Source organism: Clupea harengus, chromosome 5, assembly GCF_900700415.2.
Source record: "Clupea harengus chromosome 5, Ch_v2.0.2, whole genome shotgun sequence".
Classification (NCBI taxonomy): domain Eukaryota; kingdom Metazoa; phylum Chordata; class Actinopteri; order Clupeiformes; family Clupeidae; genus Clupea; species Clupea harengus.
Window position 1 is genome coordinate 28670388 of NC_045156.1, and position 18826 is coordinate 28689213.

General features: G+C 41.2%; 2 protein-coding genes and 1 long non-coding RNA gene across 4 annotated transcripts; 1 reads left to right on the top strand and 2 right to left on the bottom strand.

Moving 5' to 3' along the window:
• Positions 1-164: 164 nt before the first annotated feature.
• On the bottom strand, positions 165-3978 carry emc3 (ER membrane protein complex subunit 3). Of its 2 annotated transcripts, none has more exons than XM_031568437.2 (9): positions 3757-3978; positions 2887-3067; positions 2731-2788; positions 2544-2637; positions 2336-2440; positions 2159-2240; positions 1712-1791; positions 1139-1221; positions 165-1018 (listed from the first exon to the last, which is right to left on the bottom strand). In XM_031568437.2, the coding sequence occupies exons 2-9, from the start codon at positions 3039-3041 to the stop codon at positions 890-892; spliced, it is 786 nt and encodes a 261-aa protein (XP_031424297.1). In that variant the 5' UTR covers positions 3042-3067; positions 3757-3978; the 3' UTR covers positions 165-889. The 2 variants fall into 2 exon arrangements, with proteins under 2 accessions (XP_031424297.1, XP_012688142.1); XM_012832688.3 differs by having other exon boundaries at positions 2887-3047; positions 3757-3977.
• A 1278-nt stretch (positions 3979-5256) lies between these two features.
• LOC116220593 lies at positions 5257-6254 on the top strand. The gene is made up of 2 exons (XR_004163772.2): positions 5257-5407; positions 5743-6254. It is a non-coding gene; the product is annotated as an uncharacterized LOC116220593 (long non-coding RNA).
• Positions 6255-12931: 6677 nt separating this feature from the next.
• On the bottom strand, positions 12932-18451 carry tmem45b (transmembrane protein 45B). The gene is made up of 6 exons (XM_012832806.3): positions 18334-18451; positions 16600-16822; positions 15730-15936; positions 15214-15398; positions 14729-14871; positions 12932-13481 (listed from the first exon to the last, which is right to left on the bottom strand). Exons 2-6 carry the CDS (start codon positions 16787-16789, stop codon positions 13367-13369), a joined length of 840 nt encoding a protein of 279 aa, XP_012688260.2. The 5' UTR covers positions 16790-16822; positions 18334-18451; the 3' UTR covers positions 12932-13366.
• Positions 18452-18826: the final 375 nt, after the last annotated feature.

The window sequence follows — 18826 nt, forward strand, 5'->3', positions numbered from 1 at the left end:
GCGTCACTTGGTCAATCAAGAGACTTTCCGGTCAAGTAATTTACAGGTGTATTGCACTTTGAATGAAGTGGGTGGTCCATGCCTTCAAAAATTATAATTTCTGTGAGTTTTGTGAGTGGAAACCATTACTGCAGATGGACAAAGAAATTGTCTTGCTTAGCACATTCAGACAAACATGTTTAATGTGGTGTAATCTCTTTACAAAATATGTTACAAAACAAATGAAGTGAAATAAATAGTACAGAAACAATACCAAATGAACATTACTCACACAAAACAGAAGAAATATGGAGGATGCTTGTTAAACTGGTAACTAACAGATTTTCCATCAACTGAAAAAAGTTGGAATGCAATGAGACATTACATGCCTTAGTATAGTAAAAGGGAACACCATGGGGACGAATAAACTTAAAAAAAAGATTTGTTGACATGATCCTATTTCCTAAAAACTGAAGACATATTTTCTCTATTTAGTGGTCACAAGAAATAGTCCTTTCAGCCATTTCAATAAAAAATACAACTAAATGGATCTAAATGCTGTAAGTAAATGAACTAACCAAGACCTCAAGGTTGTTTTGAGGGCTTTCCTAAAGGTTGGCTTTCCTAGAGTTAATCCTAATTCGTAACAACGAGCTGCAATGTAAACCTCCCCTTTTGATTTGAACTGCAGAAATTAAGAGTGTTTAGCATTATTATTAAAAATGATCAAAGGAGTGTAATAGCATAGTTAATGTGACCATAGTGCATGCAGTTGACAACTTCTAACATGGCACCCCTGCCATCAGACAGCCAGTGAAATAGGTCCACCAGTCAACTTTTCAATCCATCAACTTCAACTAGTCCATCTTAATGGGGTATCACATCAGCATTTCAGCAGTCCAAAAAGCCATTAGAAGATTCCAGTGGGTAACTCCCGGCTGAACATTCCACAGTAGTCCAGATCCGTGCTCATCAGGTCCTCCTCAACATTTTCCAGGGCCCACTGATGGTCCGTTAATTCCAGAGCCTCCCATTCTGCCTGAGAAAGAAGACAGAGGGACATCCGTCCTTGATTCAGCCTGAATTTTCTGTAAAACCAAGTCCTTGCTTAATCTGCTTTAATGAGTTGCTGCTTTCGGAATGCTTGTTCCCATTTTACCTTGAAAGCTTTGTTGGTGTCTGCTGGCATTGCCATGGCAGCGCCACTCATCTGATCCTGCATGATCCTGGACTGATCCGCACCTGACAATGTCCAGCAACATGCCAACATTGGTCAATGATTCACAATGTAGTCTATGAATTCAGTATAAAAACCTCAAATGGGTACTTGTTGAAGAGTATATAGAGGACATGTTTTCAGATCAGCCAATGTAGCAGGGTCACTGCTTGGTTTCTATGCAAATAACTTGCTGTTCTGAAGCTACAAATCAGAATGTTTTGGTGTGTATTTCATTCATTCTGTTTTTTCATATATTCATGAATGACAACATAACTCCGACACTTCGGCTTAAAATGCTTACATTTAAGTCAACCTGTACTTCTTTTTCTTGGTTATGACCACTGAACAAGGTTATAACCAAGTCATACATTGGTTATTCCTTTTACGTGTGAGTAGGCTAAAAACGTAAACATTGTCGCTTATTTCTAAGCTTCTAAGTGAGAAATAATATTTAGAACATTAACATTATTCTATTGTATTTAATGCTTGAGATGAATAAGTGTAAAACATTACCATTGTCTTGTCCTAGAATCAATGAGTACATGCTTCGCAGGCCAAAGACATTCAGGAAATACCAGGACGCTGAGCTCACCCTAAAACATAAACAGCGAGAGGAGAGTGAACGTCATACTATTCACCTCTGAGCAATGACAAGTACAACTAATCCAAACAAGCCTAATTGTAGCTTGAGAGAATATGAAACAAGGCAGAAATCATCCAAACACGCCAAAAGACTAAAGATTTATGACTGTTTAACATGACAACCATGCTATAATGCCTTATATTTCACTTTCAATGACACTGATTTCCATTAATGTTTCATGCACTGAAATAAACAAGCCAGAAAATCAGTTATGCACATCTATGAAAATCAACTGAAAACCATTTGTACAGCTTGCAATTAAGTCATCAGTAATTCAACCACAGGATCTGGGGAAAACTAACTAGTTGATTACACACCATGATGCATCCAGTGAAAGGAGCTCAATTCCCTGCTGAAGCATTGGCTTGAAACGCAGAGTGAGAGGAAAGGGCACCTTAGCTGCAAGGAAGGAGAAAAGTTTAGCCAGGTCACACCCTGTTATCTCTTCAAACCTCTTCACACTTGAATGGCATGCAGCATATTATCTGGCGTACTTGTGACAAACCCAGAGAACGTCCAGTTAATCCAACCACCAATGAGGATCATAGGCAGAACATTCGTCACATTGCCTTTCATCATGTCCGTTAGCATGCTGGGATCTGCACAAGAACGTTGTTATGTTAGTGTTTCTCAATACATTGGCTCCAATGAATCCAAGTCATAACTTGTACGATTGTATAACACATGGGAAGCTGTTCTCACCAGTCATTGGAGAGGGAGGAACAACCTTTCTTTTGGTCTTTTTAAAGAATCCATCTTCTTGATTGTTGAAATAAAACTTTCTCATGAGGTATGACTTTAAAAGAAAATATGCACGTAAATAAAAGTTATACAATGCAATACAATTTTAATACAATATACTTATATGTTATGGTTCATTGTGTCTCACCTGTTTAGGAATATACTTTCCATTCTCTCTCAAAATTCTGCTCCTGATAAGTACTTGACTACATAAAAACACAAGTCCATTAATACATTTTAAATTGAACAAACCACCACCTTTCAGCAACATTTTATGACTGCCAGATTTGACAAAAAGCATTACCTGTCTGAGACTTGCTCTAATGTAAGTTTCTTGTCGCTTTGCAGTAGTATTGAAACGTAATGTCTTATCACTCCTACGAGGAAAGTTATGAAGACGATGGGTAGCACCACCCAAAGACGAATGTTCGAATCCAGCAACAATTCTGGCTCTGCCATGGTCCGCTGACAAGTCAAGCAAGATACTGAAGTTAAAACCAAATTTGATTAAAGGCACACGAAATATATCATCATATCATAAAATCACACTGAGATATCAAAAATATATTTGTATTATTATTTTTATATTAAGTTGTAAGCTTACCCCAATAAGGAGGTTATGAGCGTCTAACCAGAGAGGTTTAACTGCTAGAAATATATAACTGCCTCTAATAAGTCTCAGCTTATTTCGCCATTAGACGAAAGCACTATTTTCGTGGTGAGATAATGGTGCTGCTTATTTAACGAAAAATTGCCATAAACTAGCAAGGAGTCCATTGTTTTAGCTAGCTTACCATGAATCTTTATCCTGAATTATCCAGTTAGTAAGGGGTTATTGGTTAAAACAGTAGACACCTGTTTAATTGACGGATGTGATGGGCGAAGCCATACAGAATAACACACTTACAGAATAACGACTTATGATAACCGGACAGAAGTGTGTTTTATAGAGAATAAGTCATTTCCATTAAGCATTCTAGCTAGCTAATGCACTAGCTACCGGAGCCAGTTAACGGCAGTGCTGTGCCAAACGATGCCAAAATGTCAATGACTGTTGCAAGCTAGCTAGCTTGTGAAATGAACCAAGCTAACTAGCCAGCACACGAATTTAAGCTTGCTATCGCTAGCTTGCATATATAAAGACGCTGGCATTTATTTTTGCAATGACAATTACCTTTCGGAGCTTTCACGATGTTCAGATTTAAAACCGTCTGTATTAGGAACTTATACCAAGTCCGCTGGCTTTAAGCTCTCGCAGCATCAGCAACCATGAACATCGTTTGGGAAACTCGGGAAGCTAACGTTGAGTGATAACCAAGAGGAACTGCACAGAGAGATGCAAGACATGCGATGGCTTTAGTCAGCTTTGGTACACTCAGGGTGAGATGACAAATTGCTGACAAAAAAGAAAATCTGAGTAGTACTGCCATCTAGCGGTAAAAAAGAACCCTGCCCCTTTTTACTCGAGGTCGTTTTTCTTGCATACCGATGGCAGATGGTCTTTCTTGAGCAAAACATAATCAATTGAACAGAAAATGTACATTTGTAAAAGGAATTATTTCAGATTACTTAAATTGTATTAATACATAATTGAATTATATGAACATGAACGCCGCGTACGAAGTTCCGGAAAATAACTACCTTCAAAATAAAAGACTAGGCTACTTCCATGATGAAGTGGCACTCGGGTGTGTATTTGGAAGTGTGGTAGTCACTAATGTTTAATAATATCTGATATCCAAATTGTAATAAAAAAAGTAAATAAGCAGTAAGTATTATTTAGTGTTCAAATACTTGTATTATTTGTATTTTTGACACATCATATTTGTACAAATTAGAAGTGCACTTTGAAATTATGAAATTTGTAGTTATTTTGGGCAAGCCATTTTCCGTGGTAAGGACCAAACATGGGACAAACAGACTTGAATGCCAGGGATGAAAAAAAATGCTGTGGCAAGGTAGAGCTCCATCCTGTCACCAGATAATTCAGCAGCATAAAAAGTGATAGTATAGGCCAAATATACTTTTAGATGTTATTTTGAAATATCTTGATGCACCAGTGTGCACCGTGCTTAGTGCAGACTGCTTACCTTTAGAGCAGAGTTTGAATGAGTTTGCATGGCGTACTTTAGCAATTGATGTTGCTATTAGTTGGTGGTAGGATGATTTGAACCTTTATAGACTACTGTGCCATCCCTGAATGGTGCAGATGTGGCACTTTGGCTAGAATATCAGTGCTTGGCCCAGTTTCCCATACACTTCAATACCACAGAACATACAATGTCAAATGCACTGATGATTCTTATTTGGGCACCTCCAAGTTAAAAACCCGAAATGGTGGGGCACCGTCACACCTACACCTCACAGAAGTGGTCAGATACTCTCAGGTAAAGCAATTCATCAAATAAGAAATAAAGATAACGTGTTACAGTTGAACATGGTCACACTTTTGCGTTATGAATATCAGATATCACAGCAGTGCCACAAAACAGGTTTGGGAACACTCAGAAATTGGTTGATAGGCCTATCACATGGAATGACCCCATGTGATCATTGAGTCATACTTCTGTAAATGTATACATCCTAGAAATGGAAGTGGACTTCGAATTTCCAGATTTTCAAATGTTTGACATTTACAGTTGTAAATAATAGTAGTTTTACTCCGATTGTTATAGCAGCTGGACTAGATTTCTATTCTTCCATTGTATGTGCTTTTATTTTGAAAATGACAATTCCAGGCTGCTGCTAGGAACGAGCAAAGTAGCCTGCAGGGAATGTATTTGTGTGTCCGGGTCTTGTACCGCAAGAAACGCATTATATTCTGGGTAAGCCTCGTTTTGTGTTAAACTTTTATCTGTCTATAACTGGATTGTTAAATGTGTCTTTAGACCATATGTTCTTATATGATGTCAGAAACCTAGCTACGGTCACTTTGTCAAGTGCATTTTTACCTATTCCGGTCCACATTGTCTCATTACTTGTGGGCTATTGGTTAAAAATGCGACATTAACTTGTGAACAGTGCGCAGCCGCTGGCCTGAAGAAACGGCCGTGGTGCTCTGAGTAGTGTTCATACAGGATTGCATGATGCGCATGCGTTTGCAATTGTATTTCACAAGTCGTCCGTGAGGACCTTAAGAACTTTTCCGTTTTGTTTGCAGATATAAGGACTTTTACTGGTGTTTCGCTCCAATCTGTGAGAAAAAAGTTCCTGCACTAAAGAAGACTCAACAGAGGTCTGTTGGCCATCCCTGGTGTCGTTCCAGTACCGTTTAACTAGTAGCCTATTTAGGCTACACGGTTGGTGGCACAGAGAAGATACACTAAAGACCCGGCTGAATAAGGAGTTCTCCCAGCATAAAATAAATGTTTATCATCAAAGTCCTCCCAGTTACCCTGCAAAAACAGCTATTGATTTCTTCATCAGTGCTCATCAGTAACAGCCTTGTCATAAGTGGCCAGATCATTAGTCTTTTATGGCTTGAAGTCTTGATTGGTCATCTCAAAAATGAATATCTTTATTAGAGGTCATCAATGTCATCACTTCTCCCTTAGCTGAAAATCACACAATCTGACAAAAGCATAACAAGTGAAAGAATACCATTTCAAACAAGAGGATGAAAGGCTACGTCTTTGAGTATGGAGTCAATGACCTTTTCCAGAGGTGAAAGATGTGAGTGTTGTGTTCTCCCTCATTTGGGTAAAATATCCATTCTAACAAGGCTACTATTTGCATGTCTAGTTACAGGATGAGCGGGGGCAGCCACCAGCCCTGCCGCTGAATCTGTTGGTGGCACACTTGAACCTCACATCCCCACCAGTATTTCTGAGCACACTCGCTACATTATATAAAGTAACACTGATGCACCCACTGATCTGTTACATTCATGCATTCCACAGAAAAAGACAGTTGAGATTGATTGCCTTTCTTCTAAACACAGAGAAGAGGTATCATGTCTGTACCAAAGGTACAGTTGTCAGAAAAGTAACCTGTAAGATATGGAAATGGTCCTTCAAGTGATACTTGTGGACCTTTGTTTAATTTTAAAGGTATTTTAAAGTCTAGCAAAAAATAAAGTGTGGAGTCAGCAGTGTTAGCTAGTATAATCAGTTTGAAAGATGTGTTCAACAAATGTCTTAACGGCAGTTTCTGGTGTTTTTGAATGAAAGATTTGAATCGATAGTCCCCTCTAAAACACACACACACACACACACTTATGGCTGCCTGCAGAAGGAGTAACACACTGCACTATGTTCTTCAAACTGTAAACAAACAATGAAAGCTCGAGTTTCGCAATATTCTCATGTCGCAAAATGTACGGAGGTCTGGAGATGGATGAGCTTTCCACCGGATAGGTTTTAGCCTTTCTTATAGCTAATGACATTCCCAAATCTGGCTGCTCGACACAAAATATATCTCACAAGTCCAGTGAGTAGCGTAGAGGCAGAACATTTCTGCAGTCGACCTTAAACTATTACAAATGTTTTGCATGTCACCATGGGCGAGGAACTTCCACTACGGCTGGAATGAAACGTCAACGTGTTGATGTCCCAGACTTTGCATTTCTGATATAAATGTATGGATGTCACAAAACTTTCTCCAGCTAAACCAAGATAAAACAGAGGTATTAGTCATTGGTGAAAAAAACGAGAGAGAGAAACTAACTGCACACTTAAAAACACTAGCACTTAACACCAAGCACCAAGCCAGAAACCTAGGCGTCATACTTGACTCAGATCTCAATTTTGAAACCCATATCAAAAATATAATTAAAACATCTTTTTATCACTTAAGAAACATTGCTAAGGTGCAACCGTATCTCGCTCAGGCTGACACCGAAAGACTGATGCACGCGTTTATCACGAGCAGGCTAGACTACTGTAACTCGCTTTTGTCTGGTCTACCAAAAAAAGCCATTAGTCAACTACAAACAATACAGAATGCAGCAGCGCGAGTCCTCACTAAAACAAGACGGAGAGCGCACATCACACCAGTATTAAAATCACTGCACTGGCTACCTGTTAGTTTTAGAATAGATTTCAAGGTTCTCCTACTAGTCTATAAATCACTCCATAGTCATGCACCTGAATATATAACAGACATGCTCTCAAGGTACACACCCAGTAGATCCCTGAGGTCCTCCGGCACTGAACTTCTAACAGTTCCAAAAGCCAGGACAAAGAGACATGGGGAAGCAGCTTTTAGTTTCTATGCCCCCAACCTTTGGAACACTCTGCCAGAATACCTAAGAATGGCCGAAACGGTTGAAACCTTTAAACATGCACTTAAGACATACCTCTTTGATCTCGCTTATCACTCACTGTAAAATGTATTTAACATTTATGGAACATTTATTTATTTACTTATTTCTGTCTCTTTTCAAGTGTTTGTACCCCCCCCCCCCCCCCAGCAGCTGTCTCTTAGTTTGACGATAACTGTGCTGAGCAGTCCTTTATGGTGCCAGTGCGGTTAGTACGTAATTTCCTGTTCATTTATCTCTGGCAAAATCTGTGTCTTTTTATAAGTGTTTTGTAACTTGTAAAATGTATTTATTTAACATTAATGTAACATTTATTTATTTATTTACTTATCTGTGTCTCTTTACAAGTGTTTGTAACCCCCCCCCCCCCCCCCCCCCAGCAGCTTAGTTTGACGATGACCGTGCTGAGTAGTCCTTTACGGTGCCAGTGCGGTTAGTACGTTTATTTTATTTTATTCATTTATCTCTTGAAAATCTGTGTTTTTTTTTTTGTTTTTTTTTTACAAGTGTTTGTAAACCCCCCCCCTTTTCTTTCCTACTGTGAGGCGCATTGTGTTACTTCCTTGTATGAAATGCGCCGTACAAATAAAGTTTGATTTGATTTGATTAGAACACCAGTCACCAGTCCAGTCCAGTCCAGTCCAGTCCAGTCCAGTCCCGTCCCGTCCCGTCCCGTCCCCCCCCCAAAAAAACTGAAACATACTGTAATGGCCACAAGACACATACAATAACTAGAGATGGGAGTTGCAAAAGGTTGGCATCATGCAACAGGAAATTGGGAAAAAACGGCCTTTATACAGAATTGACTCATACATGGCCTCTTCGTTTTACACTTGGCACATTCAACTTCCACTGTCAGTTGAAGACCCAACTCTTCAGAGAGCACTTCCCGTCCTAACTGGCACTTCGACTAGTAACTTGCAATTACAGCAGTTACATTTCTGCACTTCTTTCTTTCTTTTTTATTTCATTTTGTTATATTTCTTATGTAAAGTAGTATTTATTTATTGTTACACCAGGTTCTATTGCTCGTAGCTTGAATATTCTCTCCCTTGTACGTCGCTTTGGACAAAAGCGTCTGCTAAATGACTAAATGTAAATGTAGTCGAGGGCACAGTGGTCCTGAGAATGGGACTATGGGACTACAGGTGGAACAGACCTTATTTCATATACAGAACACATTCTGGGCTACGGTGGCTCAGTTGCTTGCACAGCTTGCACTGCAGCCTCACAGCAAGAAGGTCATGGGTTCGATTCCCGCATGGGGCGCTGTTGGCTCTGGGGGGCAGGTCCTCCCCAGACCTTCAGTACTCAGGTGGGCTATCTCCCGGGCCTTTCTGTGTGGAGTTTGCATGTTCTCCCCGTGTTCACAAGGGGTTTCCTCCACTAAAAACCCCAACAGAAAAAAAAAACATGCAAAAGAACAGAACACTCTTCGTCGGTCCCTGACCAAGACAGACGGTTCACCTCACCTGGTCCCCGGGCGCTTAAAAAAAAAAAAAAAAAAGCTGCCCACTGCTCCTGGGGTCCTGGAGGAAGGACAGTCCGGGATGGGATAAATGCAGAAGCTAAATTCACAAACGACCTCACTGCGTGTGTGTGTGTGTGTGTCCTGTGTCGCCTCCATGTATTCACGTGTGTTGCGGTGTGTCGCTTGTGCGATTAAAGTCTGTCAATTATACAATTATAAAAGGCATGTAACAATGTAATTGCTTGTGTCCAGCAAATATTGAAGAGAGCACATTATTTTGTGCACAGACAACTAAACGGATGATTCATACCTGCACGGAATGATCAGAGTGTAGCGTATGGTTTCCTGCCACAAAAGTACAAATGTTGGCCAAGTTGGCCATCTAGTGCGTGGACAACATATTTTTTTCTATGAAATGAGTCTATTTTGACCACAAAATGAGAAGTGCATTCAGCCTTTTATCCACACAATGAAAAGCACAGTCAATACAGTGCACTAAATGAATCATGCGTTTTGTTTTTTCTGTGCATGAAAAAATGTGCTCTCTTCAATATTTCGTGGACACAGTGCCAACGCGTTTGTTTTTCCGTGGACAAAAGGCATTACGGTGTTACATGGTGTCGTAATATATGAATGCCTTTCGTAGCTCAGAATGTGTTCTGTACGTGAAATAAGGTCCGTTACACTTGGCGCCCCATATGGGAGGAGAAGGAGACATGTTGAGAGTAAGAGTAAGTACTGTAAGTACACACACTAAAGAGAGAGAAGGGGTGAACACACACTAAAGTGAGTGAGAGAGGGGGTGAACACACACTAAAGTGAGAGAGAGGGGGTGAACACACACTAAAGTGAGAGAGAGAGAGGGGGTGAACACACACTAAAGTGAGAGAGAGGGGGTGAACACACACTAAAGTGAGAGAGAGAGAGGGGGTGAACACACACTAAAGTGAGAGAGAGAGGGGGTGAACACACACTAAAGTGAGAGAGAGAGGGGGTGAACACACACTAAAGTACATCATGAGAGAGGGGGTGAACACACACTAAAGTGAGAGAGAGAGGGGTGAACACACACTAAAGTGAGAGAGAGAGGGGGTGAACACACACTAAAGTGAGAGAGAGAGGGGGTGAACACACACTAAAGTGAGAGAGGGGGTGAACACACACTAAAGTGAGAGAGAGAGGGGGTGAACACACACTAAAGTGAGAGAGGGGGTGAACACACACTAAAGTGAGAGAGAGAGAGGGGGTGAACACACACTAAAGTGAGAGAGAGAGGGGGTGAACACACACTAAAGTGAGAGAGAGAGAGGGGGTGAACACACAGTAAAGTGAGAGAGAGAGGGGGTGAACACACACTAAAGTACATCATGAGAGAGGGGGTGAACACACACTAAAGTGAGAGAGAGAGAGGGTGAACACACACTAAAGTGAGAGAGAGAGAGGGGGTGAACACACACTAAAGTGAGAGAGAGAGGGGGTGAACACACACTAAAGTGCATCATGAGAGAGGGGGTGAACACACACTAAAGTGAGAGAGAGAGAGGGTGAACACACACTAAAGTGAGAGAGAGAGAGGGGGTGAACACACACTAAAGTGAGAGAGAGAGGGGGTGAACACACACTAAAGTGAGTGAGAGAGGGGGTGAACACACACTAAAGTGAGAGAGAGAGGGGGTGAACACACACTAAAGTGAGAGAGAGGGGGTGAACACACACTAAAGTACATCATGAGAGAGAGGGGGTGAACACACACTAAAGTACATCATGAGAGAGAGGGGGTGAACACACACTAAAGTGAGAGAGGGGTGAACACACACTAAAGTGAGAGAGAGAGGGGGTGAACACACACTAAAGTGAGAGAGAGAGGGGGTGAACACACACTAAAGTGAGAGAGAGAGAGGGTGAACACACACTAAAGTGAGAGAGAGGGGGGGTGAACACACACTAAAGTACATCATGAGAGAGAGAGGGGGTGAACACACACTAAAGTGAGAGAGAGAGGGGGTGAACACACACTAAAGTGAGTGAGAGAGGGGGTGAACACACACTAAAGTGAGTGAGAGAGGGGGTGAACACACACTAAAGTGAGAGAGAGGGGGGTGAACACACACTAAAGTGAGAGAGAGAGAGGGGGTGAACACACACTAAAGTACATCATGAGAGAGAGAGGGGGTGAACACACACTAAAGTGAGAGAGAGAGGGGGTGAACACACACTAAAGTGAGAGAGAGAGGGGGTGAACACACACTAAAGTGAGAGAGAGAGAGAGGGGGTGAACACACACTAAAGTGAGAGAGAGAGGGGGTGAACACACACTAAAGTACATCATGAGAGAGGGGGTGAACACACACTAAAGTGAGAGAGAGGGGGGTGAACACACACTAAAGTGAGAGAGAGAGAGGGGGTGAACACACACTAAAGTACATCATGAGAGAGAGAGGGGGTGAACACACACTAAAGTGAGAGAGAGAGGGGGTGAACACACACTAAAGTGAGAGAGAGAGGGGTGAACACACACTAAAGTGAGAGAGAGAGAGGGGGTGAACACACACTAAGTGAGAGAGAGAGGGGGTGAACACACACTAAAGTACATCATGAGAGAGGGGGTGAACACACACTAAAGTGAGAGAGAGAGGGGGTGAACACACACTAAAGTACATCATGAGAGAGGGGGTGAACACACACTAAAGTGAGAGAGAGGGGGGTGAACACACACTAAAGTGAGAGAGAGAGAGGGGGTGAACACACACTAAAGTGAGAGAGAGAGGGGGTGAACACACACTAAAGTGAGAGAGAGGGGGTGAACACACACTAAAGTGAGAGAGGGGGTGAACACACACTAAAGTGAGAGAGAGAGAGGGGGTGAACACACACTAAAGAGAGAGAGAGGGGTGAACACACACTAAAGTGAGAGAGGGGGTGAACACACACTAAAGTGAGAGAGAGAGAGGGGGTGAACACACACTAAAGTGAGAGAGAGAGGGGGTGAACACACACTAAAGTACATCATGAGAGAGGGGGTGAAGAAGGGATAGGATAAGATGGTGAAGAGATAAGAGAAGGTGCTTTTAATTTGGTATGTTAGGAGACCCTAGTCCCTATGGTGAAAAGAGGCTGCTGACAAATCAGTTGAAAACAGGCACTTTAATGACATCACTATTATATACATGTACATGATTTGATTTGTGAGGACGCAGTGCGTGGATGATGTGCAGATTCAGTCTTGATACAGTTTGAAAACAAAAATGATCTCTGAAACTGCAACTATTCAGAATTCAAAAGAAAGTTGGGCCTCATGGGGTGGAGAGAACCAAAAACAAAACAAATCAGTTTGAACTGAACATAAATACAACTTCACTGTTTACAAACGGAATGAAATGCATCCGAATGAGTCAATGAACAGGGACGTGCACAGGAGGAGGTGGCTAAGGTTGCTCGGGCAACTGCCCGTTTGCCCTCCTCGACTGAAGTTGCCCCTCCGAAGGAAATATATATATATATTTAAAATAATATTTACGGCTGCAGAACTTCATGTATGCCTAGATAAAATAATCGCAGAATAAGCGTCCAGGGGACGGGGGCGTGGCGGCGGCGGTTAGTGAGAGTTTAAAATGATATAAGCAAAATATGCGTCCAGGGGACGGGGGCGTGGCAGCAGCAGTTAGTGAGAGTTTAAATTTATAGGCAAAATATGCGTCCAGGGGACGGGTGCGTGGCAGCAGCGGTGACAAAAAAGTACGTGTTGCCCCTTTTTTCCAGGGCAGAGCAACTGCCCTTCAAAATTCCTGTGCACGCCCCTGTCAATGAGAGACTCATTTTTAATTGGTTTGGTGGTGTTACTTGATGTGCTACCAGTTCTACCCAATAAATTGCCACTGACTTTTAAATGTAAATGATTAAGAATATCCTGAATGATTTAGGATTAGATCTTTGGAGTGTTAACATGATATAGTCAAATCCCAGAGGCCCCTCGATTCTAGTCCTTAATGTGATTTGGTCGCAAACATCAACGTGCAAATTGCAAACAAGTGTTTTTCCTTCACTGGTCTGGTGTCACTCCTCATCGGACTGCTGGAGCAAAGCCTTTTGTGAGCTAGAATCCATAGTGTTTTTCCTGAATCCCATCTCTATGTTAGACGCTGGTTTGGTGACACAGCAGCGCACAACCCTGTGGGTGACAAGCAGAGAGAATGATTCTCAAGTGTTAGGCTAGGTGTCAGATGAATTTGATTTGAATTTGAAGACTGCATTTCACAAGCACAGTTCCTCCAACATACAGCCCCTTTAACTTTGTGTGTATTTGTACATGTAGATGTGTGTCTGACGTGATTCAGTTCATTGTTAACTGCCTTGGCTCATGTGCATTAAATGATCCGTGAGCAATGACAGAAGAGAGGCAGGTTAAGGGGACAGATTCGCCAATATATTTCAATGTCCAATCAATAACACTCCAACGAGTCCTCCAGTAGTTCTCCAATCAGTCCTTAAAAAGAGGTTTTCTGACATTTTGTTTAACCTCCGATGTATTGGCTATTGGCTATGGAGTTTGAATGAAGTTAATATTGTATTCATCTGGTTTAGTGCGACTCAGAGGGTAAAATGCAAGAAATCAATTTAAATGTAAAGACTTAAAAAAAAAATGAAAGGCAAATCAATGGTTGCAATCCAAAAAAGCATATGATACTATTTTATAGTCTTTACACTTTTTAAAAGCTATATAAGCTGTATCCCCTCTTGGCCTAAACTGTGCAGAAATGAAGGACATTTAAGGAAAGCACACTGAATACAATGTTTACGGTCAGTTTCACCTGCACCAACCACCGACCACAAGAATGCAGAGTTATACTAATAATAATAATAATAATAATAATAATTTATTTTATTTGTAATGCACTCTTCATTCAAAAGAATCTCAGAGTGCCAAGACTAGAGACTACTGGAGAGTGTAGGGAATGTTAACATGAACTAGAGACTGTGGAGAGACAATGGATTCCTCTATAGTCTTGGAATTGAAGTGGTTGCCAACATAAGAGTACTCAAGGTTCACATGCCAGTAGACACTGGACAGAGAGGATGGATTTAATATCATATACGACAGGGCGACAGTGGTACAGGAGGTAGAGAAGTCGTTTAGTAATCAGAAGGTTGCTAGTTCGATTCCCTGTCGAAACGTCCTTGAGCATGTGCAGTGTGCCATCAGTGTAAATGTGAAATGTATACATTGTATGTCGCACATATGAAAGTCGCTTTGGATAAAACCGTCTGCTAAATGACTAAATGTAAATATACCATAAAAAGTGACACGTGCGATGTCTTTTCGGCTAACAGAAATATCATTTCCCAACAGAAGCCATGTGACACCCAACACTATATGCCACTGATGGGCTGCTAAAGAAACTTGGCCATCGTACTCACCTGCAGACGACAGCATAGTTAACACCAGTGATGAGCAGAGCTACGGCATAGTGCCAACAGAAGCACATGGTTATGAACATCATGTTGCCGTGGTCTTCCTGGTTCCATTCAGGTCCACTGAGTGGGAACAGCACAAACCCAATCTAAAGAGAGATGAGATTAAAGAGATATTAGATGTGTTTGAGTATGGACACGTGGATGCCTCACAAGAGTGTTCAGAGAACTGTTATGAGTTGAGTTGATGTCACACAGTTTAAATCATTGAAATACTTAGTGTCAATCAATTTAATCCACTCGAGACCTATCCATAAGAGCACACTGATCCTATCCACACTAGTTTCCCCCTGAACTTCCATCCATCCATCCATTTTTCTCTTTCAGCATGGAAAATTGACTTTCCTTAGAAGTGTTTTAAAGCAATGTTCAATTGGTCAATAAAGAACCACATGAATCCACATAGTACACACACACACACACACACACACCTGATAGAACCAGGTGCCTTGAAGGATGGCCAGGCTGCATCTAAGGACCTCTAGTACAGTGTTGTTCCTGAGGAAGACCTCCAGGGCCGTGCTGGCTGCACCACCGAACACGGCCACCAGCAGGAGAGAGTGCACATGCGTGTCCAACATCGGCCGATTGTGCAAGTGGTATTTAAACAGAAATCCTGAGGAGGAAAAAGAGTACGCACAGTGTACAGGAGTTACAAACTATGATGATAAATGATAAATGATTAATACGATTTAATGGTGCCGTGGGTGGTTTTCAGGGAGAAAGACAAAGCTGCCAGTTTACAGAACGATTTTGTTTTTGAAAAATATATTTATGTAATAAGGCATTAATATGACTTAATCAATTATGTATCCCATCCAATTTTTTATGTCTTGTCTCTTGTGGGACTATTTGTATCTATTACAAGAGGAGGACTTCAGAGGCATCATTGTGAATGAATCTAATGTCGATGTTTGTTCTTCTAGCTTCGGAGGAAGTAACCAAACCTTCAACAAACAGTGCGAGAGAGAGCGCCATGCTGTCGAGCCCTTGAGGAGCAAACGGCGAGGTCGCGCAGAGGATGTCGGCGATCCCAGAGATGCCGTAGAACAGGTACATGGTGCTGTGCTGCCAGTTCATCAGCTTCACCCAGCCATCACTGTTCATCAAGCGGGCATGGGGCCCATCCGGAACAAACTGTTCTGCCATAATACCTGAAAAACAGATGTCAAGGGACAATATGAATATGACTATGACCTTCAGTGAAAAAAAATGTGCGGATACAAAATGATGTATGATTAATTGAATAGGGTCAAAAACTAAAAAAAAATCAGGACAGAGGCAATAGATAACAATAATGATTGGGAAGATGCCATTTTTATTAAATAGAAACTATTCTGACACATTTTTTTATATATCTAATACTAGAACTTGGCAGTGAGTCCCAAAAACACTTATACTCAAAACAATTCACATAGCGCAAGTCCTTAGACACCCATCAGAAGGGTATGTGCAGGCACCATGAATTGCACTGGCATATCAGGGTAGATCGTGAGAAACTAGTTAAGCAAAAAATGGCCTTATTCTGCTTTTTTCTCAGCCTCTCTTCAGCAAGGCGAAGGTTTACACATTTGATGGTTGTGAGATATGGCCAAGGAGTGCCCAGTTGAAATTGTACACTAGTGACCAAAAGTCTCTTTCAGCCGATGGCTGCCTTTGACCATGTTAGAGGTTGGCACACACACTGCAAACATAACACTTTTCTGAAAAATGACCAGAATGGAAATAGTGGCATTGAAGCAGACTTATACTTAAATCCAGCACCCAACAAATGTTTAAACTGCTATTAAACTAAGCCAACAAGAGTGAGATCTTACCAGCGAAGGCAAAGAAAACCTTCAATGACCCCTCGATTAAGTCAAGTTTCTTAAAGAAAGGAGGTACTTTCTTCCTTTCGGTACTGTGACGCTGCAAACAGCACTGCCTCAGAGGTGTCTTCAAGGACCACCAAAGGCCAAACAGTACAAAGAAGCTTCCAGGCAGAGCATGCCCCTTGAAGTTGGCCATCCTCTTCACGCAGTCTTTCTAAGAAGAGTACCCCTGAAATAATACGCAAATAAACATATCAACATACATACATATAGCCTACATATGATAATGATCTTTCATTTTTTTGCAGGTGTGCCAGCAACAGAGTCCATTTGTCAGATGTTCACGACGAGTTATCAGTGCCATGCATGATGCATTTCAATTGCGGTAAAAACTTGCGGTAAAAACAGACTAAAATGAAAGAAAATGACGGATGTAACGGGCCTACTAGGCGACTAACGAACACATTTTTGGAAGGAAATGAAAACTGGACTCCTTAATAATCCAACCCGTCTTTCTCGTCATCAAGGCCTTCAAGAGCCAATGATGGCTACCAATCCCTCATTATGTGGCAGGTCTGAACTTGTCTGTGCCTAATTACCACTGGAACATCCTGAGGAACTACGATGCTCTGGCAAAAAATATAGTTGCATAGGCACATCACTACAATCTGATGATTACATTTGAGAAATTATTATGAACAAATCTAGCCTGTTGATGATAAATATAATCGGTACATATAGTTACAGTAAGTTAATGAAATGAATGGATACGGTCGTGCCTGGAGAGATATTTCATTATAAAATATCAATAAAGTAATCAGCCCGTTGTCAACTCTCTATTTTGTCGAGTGCATGATTGGATATTTTTAAGGCTCATTTCTTATATAAAGGCTTACGTTACTTAATGCTATGACCTTAAAATGTGTTTTCAGACAATAAGGAAATGGCTCGAAACTTAACCTTACCCATCATCGTTCACAATGAAATTAAGCCTCGCACACACAGGTTTCAGTTGTCTACCATCATCTATTCTGGTGAGGTATGACAATGTTTGATCCGTTTACCACTTTTACCAGTAAGTAAAAAGCCTAATAATACGAAAATAAAATAGCAATTGACAGTGAACATGTAGGCTATGTAGCCTATTTGATGATCGTCATGTCTGTGTTCAGACATGAATGTTCAACATTCGCAATGATTATCCACTTAAATATATTAAAGTCTGTTATTGCTGAGATGATGGCAACCCACATATTGTCGAGGAGTTAGGAGTTGAGTTTGCGTTCGAAGAACTGGTCGAACCGGTCGGTCAGGTTTGTGATAGACAGAAGGACGTTTTGGGGTCTAACATTTTATAACATAATATAATGTCGCTGAAAATGACAAAATATGCATGCAAATTTAATAAAGAACTGTACGTTGTTGCACTTTGAGCCGCCTCGGTCGTTTCTCCATCATACATTGTTAATTAGACTGTGATTACCCAAGGGGCAAAACAAAACAGTGCATGTTTCGCCCATGCTTGACAATAATATGTATACGTTAGACATACAGACTTTCTTTATTTGTTCTTTTTCAGTGAAACAGAATGTATCAATTAAAGGAAGCGCCCTTGATCATTTTAGCCAATCATGGCATGGCACACTTAAAGCTGAACGTTTAGAGCAACATCTACTATTTATCTTAATGATTAGTCCGTTAACAGTTTGTTTGACAAACATAAAGCTGGCACAACCTTACCAGAGTTCTGTCCTTAGATCCTCGGCCTTGGCGTCGCTGGTGGCAGTTAAGACTGATGCGATGCACCTGTCACAACCCCACCTTTTGTGTCTGGGTGGGTGTATGTGTGCGTGCCGCCGCTCATGAGGGCAATTTGTAATTGTAGTCGGCTGTTGGTGATTTCCCCGGCAACTTAGCTATGGTCAATTGATCTCCAGAAAATGTGCTTCTATGAGGGATTGCCAACTTCATCAGGATAATCTTATTCTTATTTTATTATTCTTATAGCCAGTGGGCTTCTGCTTAGTGCAATGAGGTTAATTCACAATATAGTACACACATAGCCTTACATAAGGAAATGCAGCCTAACATCAAAGTATTGCCATAGTCCTTTTTGTAATGATAGAAGTTTAGTTTTTATGAAAACATATGGATGTATGACATTGTATTGACTTTTAACCAATTCTGTGCCTTACACACACTTTTAACTTATCAACTGAACTGAACTGAATTG